The following is an 18,979-nucleotide window of genomic DNA, read 5'->3' as shown; positions in this document are numbered from 1 at the left end:
AATGACAGAATCAGAGCTACCCTGTTTCAAAAACGGGCTCTCTTAAATTTGTTGTGTTTACAATGGCCATCCCTGAAGTCATTCAACAGCTCTGCAGATCACACAGGTGACACGTACCCATTGACTCAGTCTGTAGTAACAAGGATGGCCCTGTTTAATGTCAGGACACAGCACTAGTGTCAGGATATAGGAAATGCCCACATCTTCACCTTAAACCATTTTATGATGGAAATGTACTGTGAGGTGGGGAACATGGTGATCAAGTGCTTTCAGTGAACGTGTTACTACATGTTACCAAACTGGCAACATCTTAAATGGTGGATTTTGTCACATTTCCTGGGAGCCCATTTAGAGTGGGACCACCTTTTGGTGAATCATGAGAGTTCTCAAGGCTGAATGTTCTAATGGGGACTTGTAGCTACGCGTGACAAACTGTGTGTCTGATGTTTAAGTGGAGTGGGGCCCAAGGATTCCTCCTACAGCTCCCAAAGCTGCTTTAAGAATGTCTGGCTCCCAAACCTGGGTTTTGCATTGACGTTTCCTTGAATTCCAACAAAGGACTGAAGCCTCACTGTAAGGTGGCTGTGAGGCAGTGTGAGTGTCAAATCACTCACACTGGCTGGAGGGAGAATCAGGAACAAGTGCTTAGGGGATGCTAGGACACGACAGGGATTGCAGACACTGGCCTCAGGCCTGCTAGTCATGGGACTGCATCACCTACCCATGCAGTCCTACAACACTGCACCCTCAGCAAACACGTTTTCCTTATAAAATTACACAGACATCTCTTGCAGGACCAAGAGAGCAGGTAGGAAGAAAGGTCATCAATGGTAGATACTGGGCTGCCAGAGAGGGCAAGTGGGAGTTGGTGATGCCTGTGATACAGCATCTGGGCAGGAGTGGAGAGGAGCCCAGGCGGACGTCTGACCCTCAGCTCTCACCTTCCGGGCCTGGTCATTGTCTTCTATCTGGCCCAGGTCTCTGCCGCTGGCCTGTGCGATCCTCTTCCCAGACACCAGGTTCCCCACCATCACAGAGGCAGGGCCGATCTCTGCAAAGAAGCAGCGGCACACACGTGAGGAAAACACGAGTGAAGTTCCTGAGAACATGACTTCCCACTTGGGGAAGAAGCTTACTCCGGGGAAATCCTTTCAAAGACGTAGCTTTGAAAAATCTAATTAGAACAGGATTTCAAGTAAGTCACTACCATGAAAATGACAGCAAATATGAACAAGCCTCAAGTAAGGGTACACAGAAATAATGCTTTCACCAAATTCTCATAAGTGTCCTCCCAGGCTGCTGCCTTTGTTCTCCAGTGAGGGAGATGCTGACATCTATTCATTTAGTATTTGTTAAAAAACAAACAAACAAACAACAGTTTTTTGAAGACAGTTATATAACCTCCAATATTTAACAAGAATAGATGAGATAACCAGGTACCATTAGAGAATCCTTTCCTTACAACTGCCTATCACACGAAGCTGCATTTTCTGTGCTGCATGTAAGAGCGGTGCGGATCCTGGTACCCGCCGTGTGCGCCCTGAGGAGGAAGGCGCCCGACTTGGCTCTCAGAGCCTGTTCACTGGACCACGCGTCCCTGTCATGGGTTCCTAGATGTCTGACAGGTGTCTGAGCCCTGCAGCCCTGCAATGGTCATGCATCTGCCAACGATCCCTCATCATGAATGTCTGTCCTAAATTCTGCTGTCACAAACTGCGTCTCCAACACCTGGGCCCACTAGCCACCGGGTCGAGGCATCTGATGATGCACCAACGTTAAAGGTGGGAGAGGGAGGTTGGGACAGTGAGTGAGGACACCCCGGGGAGCTGAGACACTCCTGTCGATTCCGTAAGAACACGGCGAGAGCCACGCTGTGGCAATCCCGGTGCTGCTGCTTGCACAGAGGGGCAAAGTCGGCGAGCCTGGTACCTGCTTTCCTCCTGCAGTATCAGTGTCCTCACCTGAATCTGGAGAGACCGCTCACCCCCATCTCATCAAGCTCACTTCTGGGGGTGGCCTGGGGGCGGGTTGGTTCCTATATCTACCGCCAACTGTGCTGCGCCCAGTGCCCACCAGCCACCTCTAGCTGACTCGTCAGGAACTCTGCCCCTGCTGCCACTCTTCATCAGTGAAGAGTTGTCAGGGCTGGGTCTGTCTCTCCTACACTCTGGACCCACAGCCTTAGGCAGTTCCTGAACTCCTCTGTGGTACGATTTCCTCATTCCCTTGCAAAATGGAGATAAGAGGACAAAATCCATGAGGATGAAATGAGTTAATACATGTAATGTGTGGACAAGCGGCCTGCTTGTGCCAGGCACTGTTGGTCGTCGTCCTAATACCCCAGCCCGAGCTCATCCTGGTTGCCTCCGAGGTCTGTCTGCACATCAAGCCTGGAGGCCTGGGGACCTTTCATCACTACACTGGCAGAAGAGTTGATTCCTCACCACCATATTCTTGCAATGAATTCGTTTTCACTGATAACTGTGTGCAGCCTTAAAGAGTATGATCAATTAGCTGCTAGGAGGATCAAGTCAGATGGTAGATAATTACGTGTTCCCCAAACTGCAAAGCAGCAGACAAATGTTTACTATCATGACAACGTCACGAGTAGATCTGTACGATTCCTCACAGGCTTCCAGCTGCCGTGACTCATGAAACAGGTATGGAAGCCTTATTCTAATTTGTGCAGGAGGAAGCCGTGACCCTGAGAGGTTCTCTGCCAAAGGCCACCCAGGAGGTCTGACAACCGCCAAGAAGGCTAGGCTCAGGCACTGCCAACACCTCTCCATCCAAGTGGTCTACATCCTCTGCTGCCTGGACTCTGCTGCATTCCATCCCATGCTTGGTAGAAAGACACCGCTTAGGGGGAGGCTGACTTGCCTGGGAGTGTGTGATGGGAGACGGGAGGGGAGGGAGGCTGAGAACCGTGGTCAGCGTGGCCCCCACCCAGCTCCAGGGCCACCCCGGGCCTGCACGGCCCTCCAGATGTACCTGGTTGCTTCTGCCGAGGCTTGGGCAGGTTTGTGACGCACGTGTGGGGGCACATCAGGACATTGCAGGGGTGAAGTGAGCCCTCCAGGAAAAGCTGCTTCGTTTCTGACAAATGGATGCCACCGAGTGGGGTTTTGGGGAGGGTGTTTGCTGGAACCAATGCCAGACAATAAACCCCAACTTGATGTATACTGTCGATTGCCTGGAAGGTCGTGAGAGAGGGAACCGTGTTAAAATAGGTATCATGAACAGGCATGGAGCAAATACTCAGACTGTGCAAATCACAACACACAGAAGCAGGTGCAGCACCCGTGATGCTCCTGGTATGGAGACGCCGAGGTCAGAGGAGGGCAGGCTCGCCAAACTGAGCAGAATACAGTTTTCATAGCACTTGTGCGACACCACACACACAAGAACGGACACTGGGAGAAAAGAAAGCACGCTCTCAAGGTCATAACCAAAAGGTCCTGCTGTGACCTCCACAAGCGAGCGGGAGCCAGTTCTGCAAACCTCTGAACCCTAAGCCTGGTCTGTTTAGCTCCTTCCCTAGAAGGCAACTGTAAGTTTCATGGCTGATGCAATCTCTGGTCAAAAGGAGGGATGATCAGAGAGCACAATGGTGCAGGGAAGCTGACGTGAGCCCAGGAGAGGGGCTCGGGGCAGGAGTGAGCTACCTGCAGCACCCTGCTCATCCACTGGAAGCTGTCCTCCTCCGTGGAGTCTGGCCTCTGCTCAGCCACGATCACGATCCTCTCGTCGTGCAGGACGGTCACCGAAAACACGGCTATTCTGTGGGGACAGACAGGAAATCGCGGTGATCACATGCTGGAGAGGCTCACGAAGGGATTGGCCCTGCCATAAAGGGCTTCGCAGCTGTTACGACTGCAGAGCTCAGGGGTTCCCAGCGCCAACTACCACCTTGACGGGAAACTGCAGCTCCCAACTCCCAGGCGCTCACCCACATACGTGCGGCTTTGGGGGAGAAGCCTGGCAAAGCCGGAGGGCAGAACCGCCACACTTCCTGTGGAGGTAGCCCGTGGCTTTGGGCGACGGGCCTCGTGCCTCGGGACAGAGGAGTCAAGCGCCGGTATCAGAACTGCTGAAATTTACTGAGCCATGCGACTTGCATCTTGAGTTTGCACCTGCCAAGCAATATTCTCCCAATCAGCAGAAATTTGCCATTTGGGAGCTAATGGTTTTCTGCTAGCTGCGTCTGCCTCTCATGGGAAGCACAAAATGTGGCGAATGGCCCTCCAGGGTGCCCTCTGCACGAAGGTGGCTCGGCTACACCCAACCCCAAGCTCTGCTTCCTCCTGCTTCCACTAGCTCGGCAACTCAGGGTGAGATCCAAAGCAGTTGACTTCCTCCAAATCAGCAAAACCTCAGGAGCCGTGGTCAGCGATCCAGTGTCGGTTGTGTGCCAAGCTAGGGTTGGGGGCACCACCGGGAAGAAACCCATGGGAGCCAGTTTCCAGGCAGTTTGTGGCTCAACTGTTACCTCTGGGTGAATGAGCTGCAGCAAGATAAATGCTTGGCTCTTTTCTCTGTGTAGTTACTTATTACAAATAAGATTTTCAAATGGACATTCTTATTTAACTTGGAGTGAAAGTATATTTATGGGGCTCAGAAAAGTTTCATAAAATTGGACATTCAGAACTGCATGGAATCTCAGAAGTAACAGAGTCCAGTGGCTTCATTTTATAGAGGACACCAAGTCCCGTCAGTTTAAGCAATTTTTTGCAGTTTTACACAGAAAGTGTAGTCTGCGGAGAACTGTGCCAACCACAGAGGGCGCTCACCTTCCCCTGTACACGAACTTCATGGGCTCCACGGCCAGTGCTGTGGCCACGATGTCATCGGCGTTGTGTCTGCGCCCACTGACCACCATGAGCCCGTCCATCTTGCCCACCACGAACACGAGGCCCCCAGGGCCGACGAAGCCCAGCAGGCCCGTCCTCACGAAGGGGTACTCGCTGACCGGGGCCCCCGAGCTCGTCACCGGGAACACCTGGGGACAAGGAGCTCTGAGTGCCCAGCAGGGCCTGGCCTCCACCCTCCTCCTTGGAGCCCACTGGTCCTGCTTCCCCCCAGCTGGGTCTCCTCACCTGACCCTGGCTGGAGAAGCCCAGGTCCGCATAGCTGCTGTGAGCGCCAGCCTGCGGGCACCTCCCCTCCCTCCCCAGCTCTCACAGCTCGTCCCACTGGCCCATGCGCAGGGGCCTCTGAAGAGGCCTGCCACAGTCTAACAAACACTAATTCATTCTTCTGCTTATAAAACCACAGCATAAAAATGGTAAGTGGAGAAGCAAGGTGCATTTTAAATAACATCTGTCAGTTGTAAAGTGATCCCTGTTCATTAAAATGCTATTTTTCCTTATTGGAAATACACTCAAAAGAAAAATACAGAGGAAGCAAGTCCCACCACGAGTTCAAACTCGACCCCTAGTTTCCTCAACCCATCTGACAGATAAGTCGCATAGAAAAGGAGATAAATTTTATTTAGACTGTGTTTGGCTCAGTTTCAGGGGCACTTAGAAACCTGAATCCACATTCAACAAAGCTGCCTGTACAAGGCACCACACCACATGTGTTCACATCTGAAGTTCTACATCTTAATAAATTTATCCCCAAACAACTCATATTTGCTGACATACAACTTAGTCAAAGTGTGTTCCTTCTAAGGTCAGGAACACTGGGTGAAATGATACAAATTCTGAGAATGCTGGGTTTACCGGGCAGTGTGTGCATGTGTGTGCTAACTGCATGCCACACCCGTGTGCACACGGCACGGACACACACTCGTGTGGTAGAGGTAGCCGTGCAGTGTGCACGTCTGGGCGAGGCTGACAGGCCCCAGGGGGCCACTGCTCCCTCCCGCAGCACGGCCGTGCACACTCTCCAGCCCCCACCTGTCAGCTGCTGCTCTTCCTAAATGGGTGAGAATGGTGATGAAAAAAAAGGCCCCTTTTAAAGAAACTGTACTTGCTCTTTCTCAACTCTGGTTATGAGGTGAAAACAACGTTGCTAAGCCAAATTTATTGAAAACTATAAAAAAAACGGCAGGAGAAAGTGCAACCATTTTAATTACTATGAATACGTTTTATTGAGAAATTACCATCTTCTCTTTCACGTCTATTCCACACACCTGGCAATGGCTGTCTGACGGGGCTCACCTCCCACCTACCTCGAAGGTGTTCTTGGTCATACCCGAGAGGCCGTAGTAGGACATGCCCGTGGCAACCGCGCACATGCAGAGCTCCCCGACTTCGTCCGTCCTGCACAGCTGGGGAACCCCGTCCGGCTTCACTGAACACATGATGGCTGAACGCAAAACGAAGCACAGTGACATTAGAGAGGAAGGAAGGGAGGGAGGGAGGGAGGGAGTCAGAGAGAAGAAATGAATGAATACGAAAAAGAACACAAACGAGCAGAAGCAGCGTCTGCAACAAAACCACAGGTGAAAGCGAGCAGGTCCTCACAGCCTCTGAGGCAAGTGAGTTTCCATGTTGCAGCAAAACCTCACATTTTATAGTTGTGACATCAGTAAATAATTCCAATTGCTTTAATTTTAGTGTGCAAATGGCATTTAAAGGGAGTAACGGTTTCTGCCATCCAGACATGAGGACGACACTTAGAACAAGCCTAAGCGTCACTGCCGCATGCTGAGCGTCATCAGCCAGCCCACACAGCCTCCAAGATGCAGCCTGAGCCCTGAAACCAACGAGCATGAGACATGTGCTCAACAGCCTCTCAGGCTTTTCTAAACAGAAAGCCTACCCCGTCCCACGGGAATCTCAGTCTTTGACCTCAGATTCCCCATCAACGTGCGCCCTTCAGGGAAGGCTGGCGGATGCTAATTTTCCTGTTTGCGGAGCGCCAGCGATCAGGGCTGAAGCTGGTGTTTCAGGGAGGTGGTGGGTGCACCAAGTGACAGCTGAGCTGGGCAGAAAGAGTCATAAGGCTGCCCCTCACCCCCAGGTTGGTGTTAAGTGACAGGAAGTGCTGTGTCTAAAAACAGAGCCACTCAAAACGCGGGAAGATGTTCAGCTCACTCATGGTAAGAAAAGTTCAAATTAAAATGACACCAAAGTATGCTTTACCCCTCAAACTGGTAAAAATCAGAAAGTCTGAAAATACACCAGGTATGAGGGAGTGGAGAAAGAGGGGCGCCCCCGCTAGAAGCAGGAATATCAATCCTTATGATCCTTCTGAAGGACAGCCTCATCAGAGTTACTCGGGTGTGTGCCCTTCACACCGCGCGTTTCTAGAACTCTCCCTGTTAGCTCTTCCTCACACCTCTGCAGGCTGGAGCACAGACGAGTTACTGCATCGACCACATTGCAGGGGCAAAAAGTGGAAAATCGCCCAATGGGAAGGGTTTGGATAAACTGTTATGTGTCCAAACACCATAACGTTCCTCAGCCTGGAAGGGAATGTGTGAGCTCTTCACGTGCTGCTAACAAACGAGCTTCAAGATTCGAGATACGAGCAGGCATGAAGGGCTCTATTGTTACGTGAAATTTTAAAAAAACAGGAAAAAGAATATGCCAGTGTGTGTGTCTGTACATGTTGCCTGCATGTCTCCACTGTGGTTGCCTCCAGTGGCTGGAAAGGAGGCTTTTCACTGTACAGTTTTCTCATCTTTAGAGGTTGGAACCATGGGGAATTTATTTATTTGAAAAAGCAAGAAAGGAATGGAGGCAGGAGGCCTGGCTGAAGCTGCAGCTGAGCGGAGCATGTGCCTGGCTTTGGGGTTAGGTTGTATGTGGATGCGACCGCCCCTGATGAGGCGAGACAACACCCGTGGGCGTGGAGGTTCATCAGGAGAAGGTCCAGACTCTGGAGGAACTGCCCCAGGAAAGGGGGCCCACTCCCCAGGGACACCATGTGATGAGTGAGGAGAAGCAGGGCCAGGTAGGGAGCCCTACAAATCAGACCGGGGCTCCCTCTTGCCAGCAGAGCCGTTCCCGCTGCACTCCCTGGGGCCCCTGCGAGGCCTCAGGAGGTGTCCCAGCGCAGGGCAGGGGTGGAGAGGCAAGAGGGCTTCATCAAGGCAGGTCCTTCTGCCGGGAGCTTGTCTGTATGCAACGCGGAAATGATTTCTGTGACTTAAACAAGGGCTCCTGTGCTGCAGGCATGCTTCCATAAGGGTTTGGCCCCCAGTGCACCAGGACAACCAGCAGGAAGCTGACCTTCGCACAGGGAGAAGTTGCCCAGGTGTCCCTGGGGGTGCAGAGCGGCCCCGGGTACCTCCTGGGGTCCCAGGGCGCATGTGACATAGAGGCCTTTCCTCAGCTTCATGAACATTTTGGGTTTTCTTTTATCAGGAGAGGCCGTGTTACCGCACCTCCTGGGCTGAAGCTTGGCGAACACGGGACCAGACAGGAGGTCAGGCCGAGGTGGGCACGCTCACAGCGGGGGACAGGGATGCCAGCCAGAGTCAGGGCTCTGACTCTGCACCTGCACCCGCGCTCACCTCCAGGCATCACGAGGCCGACGTCCTGCACGGTGAGTACAGACAGCTTTTCCTCCGAGTCCACCCGTATGACCCCATAGGTCAGCCCGTGCATGGAGAGGACGCCGCGGCCTGGGGGCTGGTTGCTGTCATCGGTGGGCCTGTAATGGCAGTTTGTGTCTGGTTAGAAGCACGTCAGCTGTCTGAACACAGATATGCATGTAAATGTGCTGCACGTACACCAAGGTTGCACCTTTGGGCCCTGAAGGCCTCTGAAGGCAGGTGTGGCTGCCACACGTCCCTGTGCTCTTCTCAGCACCTGTTTTCTCTGTTCAGGAGACACCAATGTCTGCTCCTTCTACTTCTGGGCTCCTGAGAAGTGTAGAGACGCCGAGGGACTCCCTTGTTCCCCTGCCCTCCCCTTACATGTGTCCACCAGAGACCGACCAACTCCTTGTCACACCCACTCCTCTCTCCGCAAGGTCGGATTTCCCAGGTTTGAAAACGGCTAAGAAGGGAGAGTCACGTCTCCAAGAAGGACGATGACAGGAGTGAGCAGAAATGCTAGACCGCCTGTGTGGCCTCCAGGCCAGACGTGCACTGTGTGGGCACACGCTCAGTACTTGTAAAAATCGGCAATTATTTGGATGAGAGACCACATATAAAGTGCTTGATGGCTGGAGGAAAGTACAGCTTCACCACATCCACGGTCTGCCTTCACCACCGTCCACGGGCTCCGAGGCTGCCCCGGCCTCACCTCTGCTCTTGTTCTCCCTGCTTCCACGCAGCATCCAGCCCTGCTCTCCCTCCAAACCCCAGCCCACTCCCCCCGGGGCCCTGGTCTCCTTCTTGCCTCTGGCAGACGGCCTCGTGGCCCTCTCCCTCACTGTCTTCCAGGGTGGTCCTGTCTCCACAGCAGGTACCATCTAACTATCTGTCCACGCCTCCTCCAGGAGGGCAGGAGGGTTTTCTTTTGGTCACTGCGGAGCCCCCACCCCTGGAGTAGTGTACAGCAATAAACGTCTGCTGACTAGATCAGGGAACAAATAAATTAAAACATTTCCAAGATCATGGATTTTATCCCTGCAAGCTAAAGATTCTTCAATGTAAGCAAAGTGAGAGAGTGCAGTTTAGGTAAACATCACATTTGTTTCTCTAATTTTCCATATACAAATGCTTAAGGTAGTTTTAGGATCTAAAATATGGACTATAAATAGAAGTTTGCTATACGGCTTTAAAGTATCATCAAAGTTTATAATGAAACTAAAAACATAAATGGGGAAACACAGAAGTTAAAATATACAAAAAGAGATCTAATTTGAATCAAGTAACTGGTGTATTTAAAAAAGAAGCATATGTTATATGTCAATTATACCACAATTAAAAAAAATAAAGAAGTATAAGAGTCTGAAAATTGAACTATTCCATCTGTAACAATCAAAAAGAGTAGTGCTAAAAGGATATAAAAGGAAAGTCGCCCAAATAATAAGACCCACATGAAACCACCTGGAAATGAGCCCCAAACACTGCAATTGATATTGATCTCCTGGCTTTTTCTTTTCCAAAGATTCCAACAAATCAACATTTTGAAATGAAAGACAGAGGAGTCCTGCAGGAACCCTCTGCAGCCAGGGCTCCCTCACCCTCGTCCTTGGTCAAGACCCCACATGAGAGTCAGAAATCATAAGCCTAAGTAACTGCTGTGGGTTGAACTGAGTCCCCCCAGAAGACATGTCCCTGTCTTAACCCTCTGAACCTTGAATGTGACCTTACTGGGAAACAGGGTCTTTGCAGAAGTAATTAGTTAGGAAGAGATTATGGGTATGCAAGCCAAGGGTTGCTGGTACCACCAAAAGCCGGAGGGAGGCCTGGAACAGATTCCCCATCAGAGCCCCCAGAAGCAACCAACCCTACTGACACCCTAATTTCAGACTACCAGACTCCACAACTGTGAGAATAAGTTTCTATAGTTTACAGCCACCCAGTTTGAGGTACTTTGTTATAACAGCCCTAGCAAATGAATTCTCCAGCTAAGTAATATAATTTAAAAGTGTGTCTGTTTTAGAACTTCCCTGGTGGCGCAGTGATTAAGAATCCGCCTGCCAATGCAGGGGACATGGGTTCGAGCCCTGGCCCGGGAAGATCCCACATGCCGTGGAGCAACTAAGCCCGTGCGCCACAACTACTGAGCCTGCGCTCTAGAGCCCGTGAGCCACAACTACTGAAGCCCGTGTGCCTAGAGCCCATGCTCTGCAACAAGACAAGCCACCGCAATGAGAAGCCCGCACACCGCAATGAAGAGTAGCCCCCGCTCGCCACAACTAGAGAAAGCCCGCGCGCAGCAATGAGGATCCAACACAGCCAAAAAATAAATAAATAAATAAACAAAAAACTGCACCTGTTACATCTCAAATAAACAACCTAAACTTACACCTAAAGCAATTAGAGAAAGAAGAACAAAAAACCCCAAAGTTAGCAGAAGGAAAGAAATCATAAAGATCAGATCAGAAATAAATGAAAAAGAAACAAAGGAAACAATAGCAACGGTCAATAAAACTAAAAGCTGGTTGTTCGAGAAGATAAACAAAATTGATAAACCATTAGCCAGACTCATCAAGAAAAAAAGGGAGAAGACTCAAATCAATAGAATTAGAAATGAAAAAGGAGAAGTAACAACTGACACTGCAGAAATACAAAGGATCATGAGAGATTACTACAAGCAACTCTATGCCAATAAAATGAACAACCTGGAAGAAATGGACAAATTCTTAGAAAAGCACAACCTTCCGAGACTGAACCAGGAAGAAATAGAAAATATAAACAGACCAATCACAAGCAATGAAATTAAGACTGTGATTAAAAATCTTCCAACAAACAAAAGCCCAGGACCAGATGGCTTCACAGGCAAATTCTATCAAACATTTAGAGAAGAGCTAACACCTATCCTTCTCAAACTCTTCCAAAATATTGCAGAGGGAGGAACACTCCCAAACTCATTCTACGAGGCCACCATCACCCTGATACCAAAACCAAAGATGTCACAAAAAAAGAAAACTACAGGCCAGTATCACTGAACACAGATGCAAAAATCCACAACAAAATACTAGCAAACAGAATCCAACATCACATTAAAAGGATCATACACCATGATCAAGTGGGGTTTATCCCAGGAATGCAAGGATTCTTCAATATACGCAAATCAATCAATGTGATACACCATATTAACAAATTGAAGGAGAAAAACCATATGATCATCTCAAGAGATGCAGAGAAATCTTTCGACAAAATTCAACACCCGTTTATGATAAAAACCCTCCAGAAAGTAGGCATAGAGGGAACTTACCTCAACATAATAAAGGCCATATATGACAAACCCACAGCCAACATCATTCTCAATGCTGAAAAACTGAAACCATTTCCTCTGAGATCAGGAACAAAACAAGGTTGTCCACTCTCACCACTATTACTTAATTTTGTCCACTCTCACCACTATTACTTAATTTTAGCCACAGCAATCAGAGAATAAAAAGAAATAAAAGGAATCCAAATTGGGAAAGAAGAAGTAAAGCTGTCACTGTTTGCAGATGACATGATACTATACATAGAGAATCCTAAAGATGCTACCAGAAAACTACTAGAGCTAATCAATGAATTTGGGAAAGTAGCAGGATACAAAATTAATGCACAGAAATCTCTTGCATTCCTATACACTAATGATGAAAATTCTGAAAGAGAAATTAAGGAAACACTCCCATTTACCACTGCAACAAAGAGAATAAAATACCTAGGAATAAACCTACTTAAGGAGACAAAAGACCTGTATGCAGAAAACTATAAGACACTGATGAAAGAAATTAAAGATGACACAAACAGATGGAGAGAGATACCATGTTCTTGGATTGGAAGAATCAACACTGTGAAAATGACTATACTACCCAAAGCAATCTACAGATTTAATGCAATCCCTATCAAACTACCAATGGCATTTTTCACAGAACTAGAACAAAAAATTTGTATGGAAACACAAAAGACCCCGAATTGCCCAAGCAATCTTGAGAAAGAAAAACGGACCTGGAGGAATCAGGCTCCCTGACTTCAGACTATACTACAAAGCTACAGTAATCAAGAGGGTATGGTACTGGCACAAAAACAGAAACATAGATCAATGGAACAGGATAGAAAGCCCAGAGATAAACCCACGCACATAGGGTCACCTTATCTTTGATAAAGGAGGCAAGAATATACAATGGAGAAAAGACAGCCTCTTCAATAAGTGGTGCTGGCAAATATCACAGGCTTCAGGGTTAAGATTGCTGTTATTCTGTCCTTGCTTTGGCACAAAAGCGCACTGAGGATTGTTTTTTTGTTTTGGTTTTTTTGTTTTTTATTGCGGGTTTGCCTACAGGTAGATTAGATTAATTATTACTATGTAATGCAAGTACAATTGAGGGAAAGCTTAGCTAGATATATTTTTTTAAAAAGGTGCTGCCTTTTTGAATTTCTAAGAAAACGCCTGTCAATCATGATAGAACACAGTTTTCCTCATACGAGTGAGAGGAAGAGACTTTCACTTTCAAGTGGAATGGCCGTCACTATCAAGATGAGCTCATGGAAGGAGTAAAGAAAATATCTCAAAATGAGACAACTGAAAGTTTTTTTTAATAACTTCAGTTTTTATGCTCTTGCAAGACTATACAAAACTATTTTAAGAAAGCAGTGACATCACTTGACTTCAGTGCCCTCACTGTAGAATTTAAAAGCCTTACTGTTGATTGCCTGTGGTGGACTTGATGGAAAATAAATATCTTACATTATGCCTTACAAAATACTGTATGTGTTTCAGCAAGTTTGTAGATTGGGGAATGGGAGAAGGCAAAAAAAAAATTACATTTAATCTATGCATTTTTGCCAAGCCATATTGAGTTATTTTACTACTAGAGACATTAGGAACTAACTGTACAAAAGAACCAAGTTTAAAAGCATTTTGTGGGGTACATCATTTCTGTAATTATATAATATGTTTCTTTGTGGTTTTAAGTGATAAAGACATTAAGTTAACAAACATATAAAAAATGTATGCACTGTTTGAAATGTAAATTATTCTTAGAACACTTTTGATGGGAGTTGCATTGCCCTTTTAGTGCCTTAATTTGAGAGAATTATTTTACTGCCATGACTAAATATAAAAATTTCAAAAAACATATTTTCAAAAAATTATGTGTGTTGGGGGTTTTTCATTGATAATTGGCTTAATTTAAAATATTTAGAGGTTTGGTGGACTTTCATAAATTGAATACAATCTTTGCATCAAACTACCTGCTAAAATAATGAATGACTTCATAAAACTCTGCAAAATATGTAGAAGGTTACACCAGTGTAAAAGAAAATTATGGCAATACATCTGTGATGTTTTCCAGTTAACATAGGAATTACCAGATAAATACTGTTAAACTCTTGTTCAATAACAAGGGTTGATTCATATGGGCAGTATGATTTATTGTTTATTTTTTTAACCAAATACCTCCTCAATAATTTATAATGGCTTTGCAGTAATGTCTATCAAATAAGAAGCACTGGAAAACTGATTCGTCGCTAGGATGATATGCATGTTTCAAGTGGTATTAAAAGCCGCACTGATGGATATGTAATAATAAACATATCTGTTATTAAAAAAAAAAAAAAAAAAAGTGGTGCTGGGAAAACTGGACAGCTACATGTAAAAGAATGAAATTAGAACACTCCCTAACACCATCCACAAATATAAACTCCAAATGGATTAAAGACCTAAATGTAAGGCCAGACACTATAAAACTCTTAGAGGAAAACATAGGCAGAACACTCTATGACATAAATCACAGCAAGATCCTTTTTGACCCACCTCCTAGAGAAATGGAATAAAAACAAAAACAAACAAAGGGGACCTAATGAAACTTAAAAGCTTTTGCACAGCAAAGGAAAACATAAACAAGACGAAAAGACAGCCCTCAGAATGCGAGAAAATATTTGCAAATGAAGCAACTGACAAAGGATTAATCTCCAAAATTTACAAGCAGCTCATGCAGCTCAATATCAAAATAACAAACAACTCAATCCAAAAATGGGCAGAAGACCTAAATAGACATTTCTCCAAAGAAGATATACAGATACACATGAAAGGATGCTCAACATCACTAATCATTAGAGAAATGCAAATCAAAACTACAATGAGGCATCACCTTACACCAGTCAGAATGGCCATCATCAAAAAATCTACAAACAACAAATGCTGGAGAGGGTGTGGAGAAAAGGGAACCCTCTTGCACTGTTGGTGGGAATGTAAACTGATACAGCCACTATGGAGAACAGTATGGAGGTTCCTTAAAAAACTAAAAATAAAACTACCATACGACCCAGCAATCCCACTACTGGGCACATACCCTGAGAAAACCATAATTCAAAAAGAGTCATGTACCCCAATGTTCACTGCAGCTCTATTTACAATAGCCAGGACATGGAAGCAACCTAAGTGTCCATCCACAGATGAATGGATAAAGAAGATATGGCACATATATACAATGGAATATTACTCAGCCATAAAAAGAAACGAAATTGAGTTATTTGTAGTGAGGTGGATGGACCTAGAGTGAAATAAGTCAGAAACAGAAAAACAAATACCCTAGGCTAACACATATATATGGAATCTAAAAAAAAAAAAAAGCGTTCTGAAGAACCTAGGAGAAGGACAGGAATAAAGACGCAGACGTAGAGAATGGACTTGAGGACACGGGGAGGGGGAAGGGTAAGCTGGGACGAAGTGAGAGAGCGGCATGGACATATATACACTGCCAAATGTAAAATAGCTTTTGGGAAGCAACCGCATAGCACAGGGAGATCAGCTCGGTGCTTTGTGACCACCTAGAGGGGTGGGATAGGGAGGGTGGGAGGGAGACGCAGAGGGAGGAGGTATGGGGATATATGTATTATGTATAGCTGATTCACTGTTATACAGCAGAAACTAACACACCACTGTAAAGCAATTATACTCCAATAAAGATGTTAAAAAAAAAAAAAAGTGCGCCTGTTTTCATTTTAAAAAGCCACATGAAAGCAAAATGCTGGACCAGCCCAGACATATCCCAAGTACGGGAAGATTGAAGAACTGATCTGTGGTGACCGGCAAGTACTGCACACGAGAAGCCAGAGGGAGAAGTTCCTTTACGACCCAAGAGTGTACTGTTTGTCTTAGTTACGAGATTCACTTTCCTACGTTTAATAACAGTAAGAATCAATATTTAAATACCTTAAAATCATGAACTCCATTTGCTACCGGAAATTTTCAATTACATCTGTAAAATGGTAGTTATGGAAGACTGAGTTTACTCACCTAAAACGTAAACTGATGGCACTAATCTGGCATTACCGTAACCTACGCTGTGTATTTATATTTATTAGAGTCACCTGCTAGTCAGAGACACTCAGACACCTGGGTTCTCCCTTGGCAGATTTGCAAAACACATGTAAGAAGGCAGAACAGAAGCACCTGAATTCCTAGGCACAGTACTCGGCCTCGTTGCCCTGCTCACTCAGACAACTGCATTCCCGGTTCTGTCCCACAACCTCTCTTCAGGACCTGCTTGCCGACAGCCCCTCCCTCCTGATGGGGGAGTTGTGCTCAGTTCGTGTTTCATGTGCCGGAACAGTCCTGAGCCCTTTACACACTGACTTACTCACTACCACGAACCTGCATAGGCACTACTATTCTCCCATTTCACAGATTAGAACTTTTTAGTTCACTGGAAGTTTTCTTTTCGTGAACTTTTAAAACAGCAATATGAGTAACATGTGACCACACCCTTCGGATGGACAAAGCAAGCACTGCACAAGAACACACAGCAAAAGGCGAAAGACCCTGCTTATCCTCCAGCCCCTCCAGACCCGCTCCCTCCCCTAGGCAGCCACTACCCACACTAAATATGAAGTTCCAGCCTCTTTAATACCCATTTACCTATAAAATCCGTGCATACACAAATGTATTTACATCCACAGAGAAGCAGAACCGCAACATGCACATTCTTCTGCAATTTGCTTTTGTCACCAAATACCTTGCAGATCTTCCCACAGGAGTGTGTGCATGTGAACATATATAGTATGCGTACTGGACACACCAATGAATTGACTTGTTTTAATTATTAGATGGTGTTCAGTAATATGAATATATGTTTATTTTATTTCATTTCATTTGTATGCATTTAGAAATACTTCTGTAAGATACATATCTAGAAAGGGGATGGAGGAATTAAAGAGCATATACATTTAAAATTTTAATAAAGCCTAAATACCTTCCCAAAAGACTAGGTCATTTTGCAATCCCACTAAGAGTGGATGAGTATCATTACTTTTTCACTCACTAGACATGTCTATTGCACCGTGGACGTTTACGAGTGTTACGAGTGTTAACTAATCTCTTTACAGCGACCCTGTGGGACAGACACAACTGTCCCCCACTCACAGGCAGGAAGGGCACCGCCAAGGCAACAGCGGTGGGGCTGGCCAGGCAGCATGCTCAGAATGGCTTCAGAACACCCGTGCCTTCCACCTCGGTGCTAAGCTGCCCTCAGCCTTACCCATTTCCACACACTCGTGCCGACACTGATCACCAACCTTATAACTGTTCCCAATATGGTGAGTAAAATGCATTCCTCATTGTTGTTTCAATTTGTATTTCCAGGATTATTAACCAAGTCAGATGATCTTTTTCTCCATTAACACCTTCCTAGGAAATAAAAAGTCCAAGGAGATAAACTAGGTGAGGGAGGAAAAACCAATCCCAACAAGCAAAATTCCTAGGAATTTCAGAACATCCACTTTCATGATCAAAAACAGTAGATTAAATAATGGCCAAGAGAGCCACAGACCCGTGTGTCAACTTTCAGGTTCAATTCCAAGGTGAACGGTGTGCTTGTGTCTCACAGAGAACACGAATTACAGGAGGAATCGTCCCGGCAATCTCAGGACTATGCAGAACTGGTCTTCACACTCTGAGAAAGCACACAGCTAGGAATGGCCGACACTGCTGTGGTGGCGAAAGGGGAAAAGACCAAGCTGAAGCCAAGGAAGAGGGGAGTCAGCTCAGCGCTCGGCCTCACAAAGAACGAGCTGACGGGGATGGCCTTCAGTCGGGCAGTTTGCACCCACTGTCCACTTGTCATGCCATTTCCAGCCTCTGTAACACGCTCGATGTGCCTTGAGCTGATCGTGCTTCTGCCAACGCCTGAAGAAAGAGCTCTTATACCCGCAATGAACACATCAGCAGTTTGCAAACAGCTGGCGAGACTCAAATGTGCATCGATGCCAAGTAAGTGGGGTCAAGTCAGCAACAAGGGTTACGAATATTTCCGCTGCCAGGATTCGACAGGGTAACTACACCTCTTTAGTGCCACCGCCATCCTCCAGGCCCTCGGACAGGCAGGACAACAAAGATACAAGGTTGAAACACAGTACTCCCTAAGTTATGAGTTACTTTAATGTAATGTTCTCCCTTTTCTCTGATGAAAGCATTAAAAAAAAAAACAACCCATTTTAAGAGCTATATAACATAGAAAGGAACGTTTTCCCTATATCACATCCTCACGTACCCAGTAAGTATGCAGTTATCAGATTTTTTTCCTGCTAAATATATTATTTAGAGAGGCTTAATTTTCTCCCAGCCAGAAAAGGGATCACACCATACAAACTGTTTACAAGCTGTGTTTTCCATTTGTCCTAGCTACTTTTCCACGTCAGAGGGCAATCAGTCAGAACCAGCAGGGAAACAGCCTACAAGTCCAGGAGGCTGCTTCCCAGAGTCCACTGTCTGTGCATCTCAGTCTCCACCAAAGCAAACTTCTGTGCACAATTCAGTCCAACACCAAACACAGCAGAACAGACTCAAACACACGTGGTCAGGACAAGATAACACGGTTACTCTCCTCTTTACTGCCACTTCATTAAGTCATTTTAATTTAGATGATTATCATCTCCAAACTATTTTGTGTTAGAGAAGTCTTAAAATTTTATCTAAATTTTTAGATAAAATGACAAACAACACATTTTTATCTTCTTGTGTTTTAAAAATAAGATTATGGCTCTCCAAACTCTGACTTTTTTGGGCAGTCAAAAACATTCTTGAAAACCCCACTTCAATTCATAGGCTGTGTTAACTGTTTTTTCACTCTGGATCACTGGTTGGTTTGCCCCTGTCAGGAACCGTCAAATTTCAGTGTCAGATGGGTGCTATATGCTGAGTACAGTGCAATGTTTGGTGTCTTTGCCCGTGGTTTTTGCCCAGCTTTCTAATTTCTGGGTTAGATGTTTTCAAAGTGGAAAATATTTATGGTGGCAAGGGGGTATCTTCACCATTCTTTGGAATTACTCTTTTAATTACTGTGTTATATAATTATTACCTTTTTATCACCAAAGTGTCAAGGTATTGAAATAATACCTTGCAGTTAAAAGGGCTACATAAAGTTTTTTTTAGTTCAATCAACATTATCACAATGTAGATTTTAAAAAATG

General features: G+C 46.0%; 1 protein-coding gene across 6 annotated transcripts in view; it reads right to left on the bottom strand.

Annotated features, from left to right (window-relative positions):
- The window catches only part of DIP2C (disco interacting protein 2 homolog C), a 363,587-nt gene that overhangs the window by 67,517 nt on the left and 277,091 nt on the right, over positions 1 to 18,979 (bottom strand). For all 6 annotated transcript variants that reach the window (XM_061179712.1, XM_061179713.1, XM_061179714.1 and 3 more), the window contains 6 exons: positions 8,468 to 8,607; positions 6,176 to 6,312; positions 4,791 to 4,999; positions 3,666 to 3,780; positions 2,992 to 3,193; positions 942 to 1,051 (listed from right to left, as the gene is read on the bottom strand). In XM_061179712.1, the coding sequence (XP_061035695.1) occupies positions 942 to 1,051; positions 2,992 to 3,193; positions 3,666 to 3,780; positions 4,791 to 4,999; positions 6,176 to 6,312; positions 8,468 to 8,607 (913 nt within the window). The remainder of the gene's footprint in view (positions 1 to 941; positions 1,052 to 2,991; positions 3,194 to 3,665; positions 3,781 to 4,790; positions 5,000 to 6,175; positions 6,313 to 8,467; positions 8,608 to 18,979) is intronic.

Source organism: Eubalaena glacialis, chromosome 2 (genome assembly GCF_028564815.1).
Source record: "Eubalaena glacialis isolate mEubGla1 chromosome 2, mEubGla1.1.hap2.+ XY, whole genome shotgun sequence".
NCBI classification, from domain to species: Eukaryota; Metazoa; Chordata; class Mammalia; order Artiodactyla; family Balaenidae; genus Eubalaena; species Eubalaena glacialis.
This window is presented reverse-complemented; position numbering and strand designations above follow the sequence as displayed.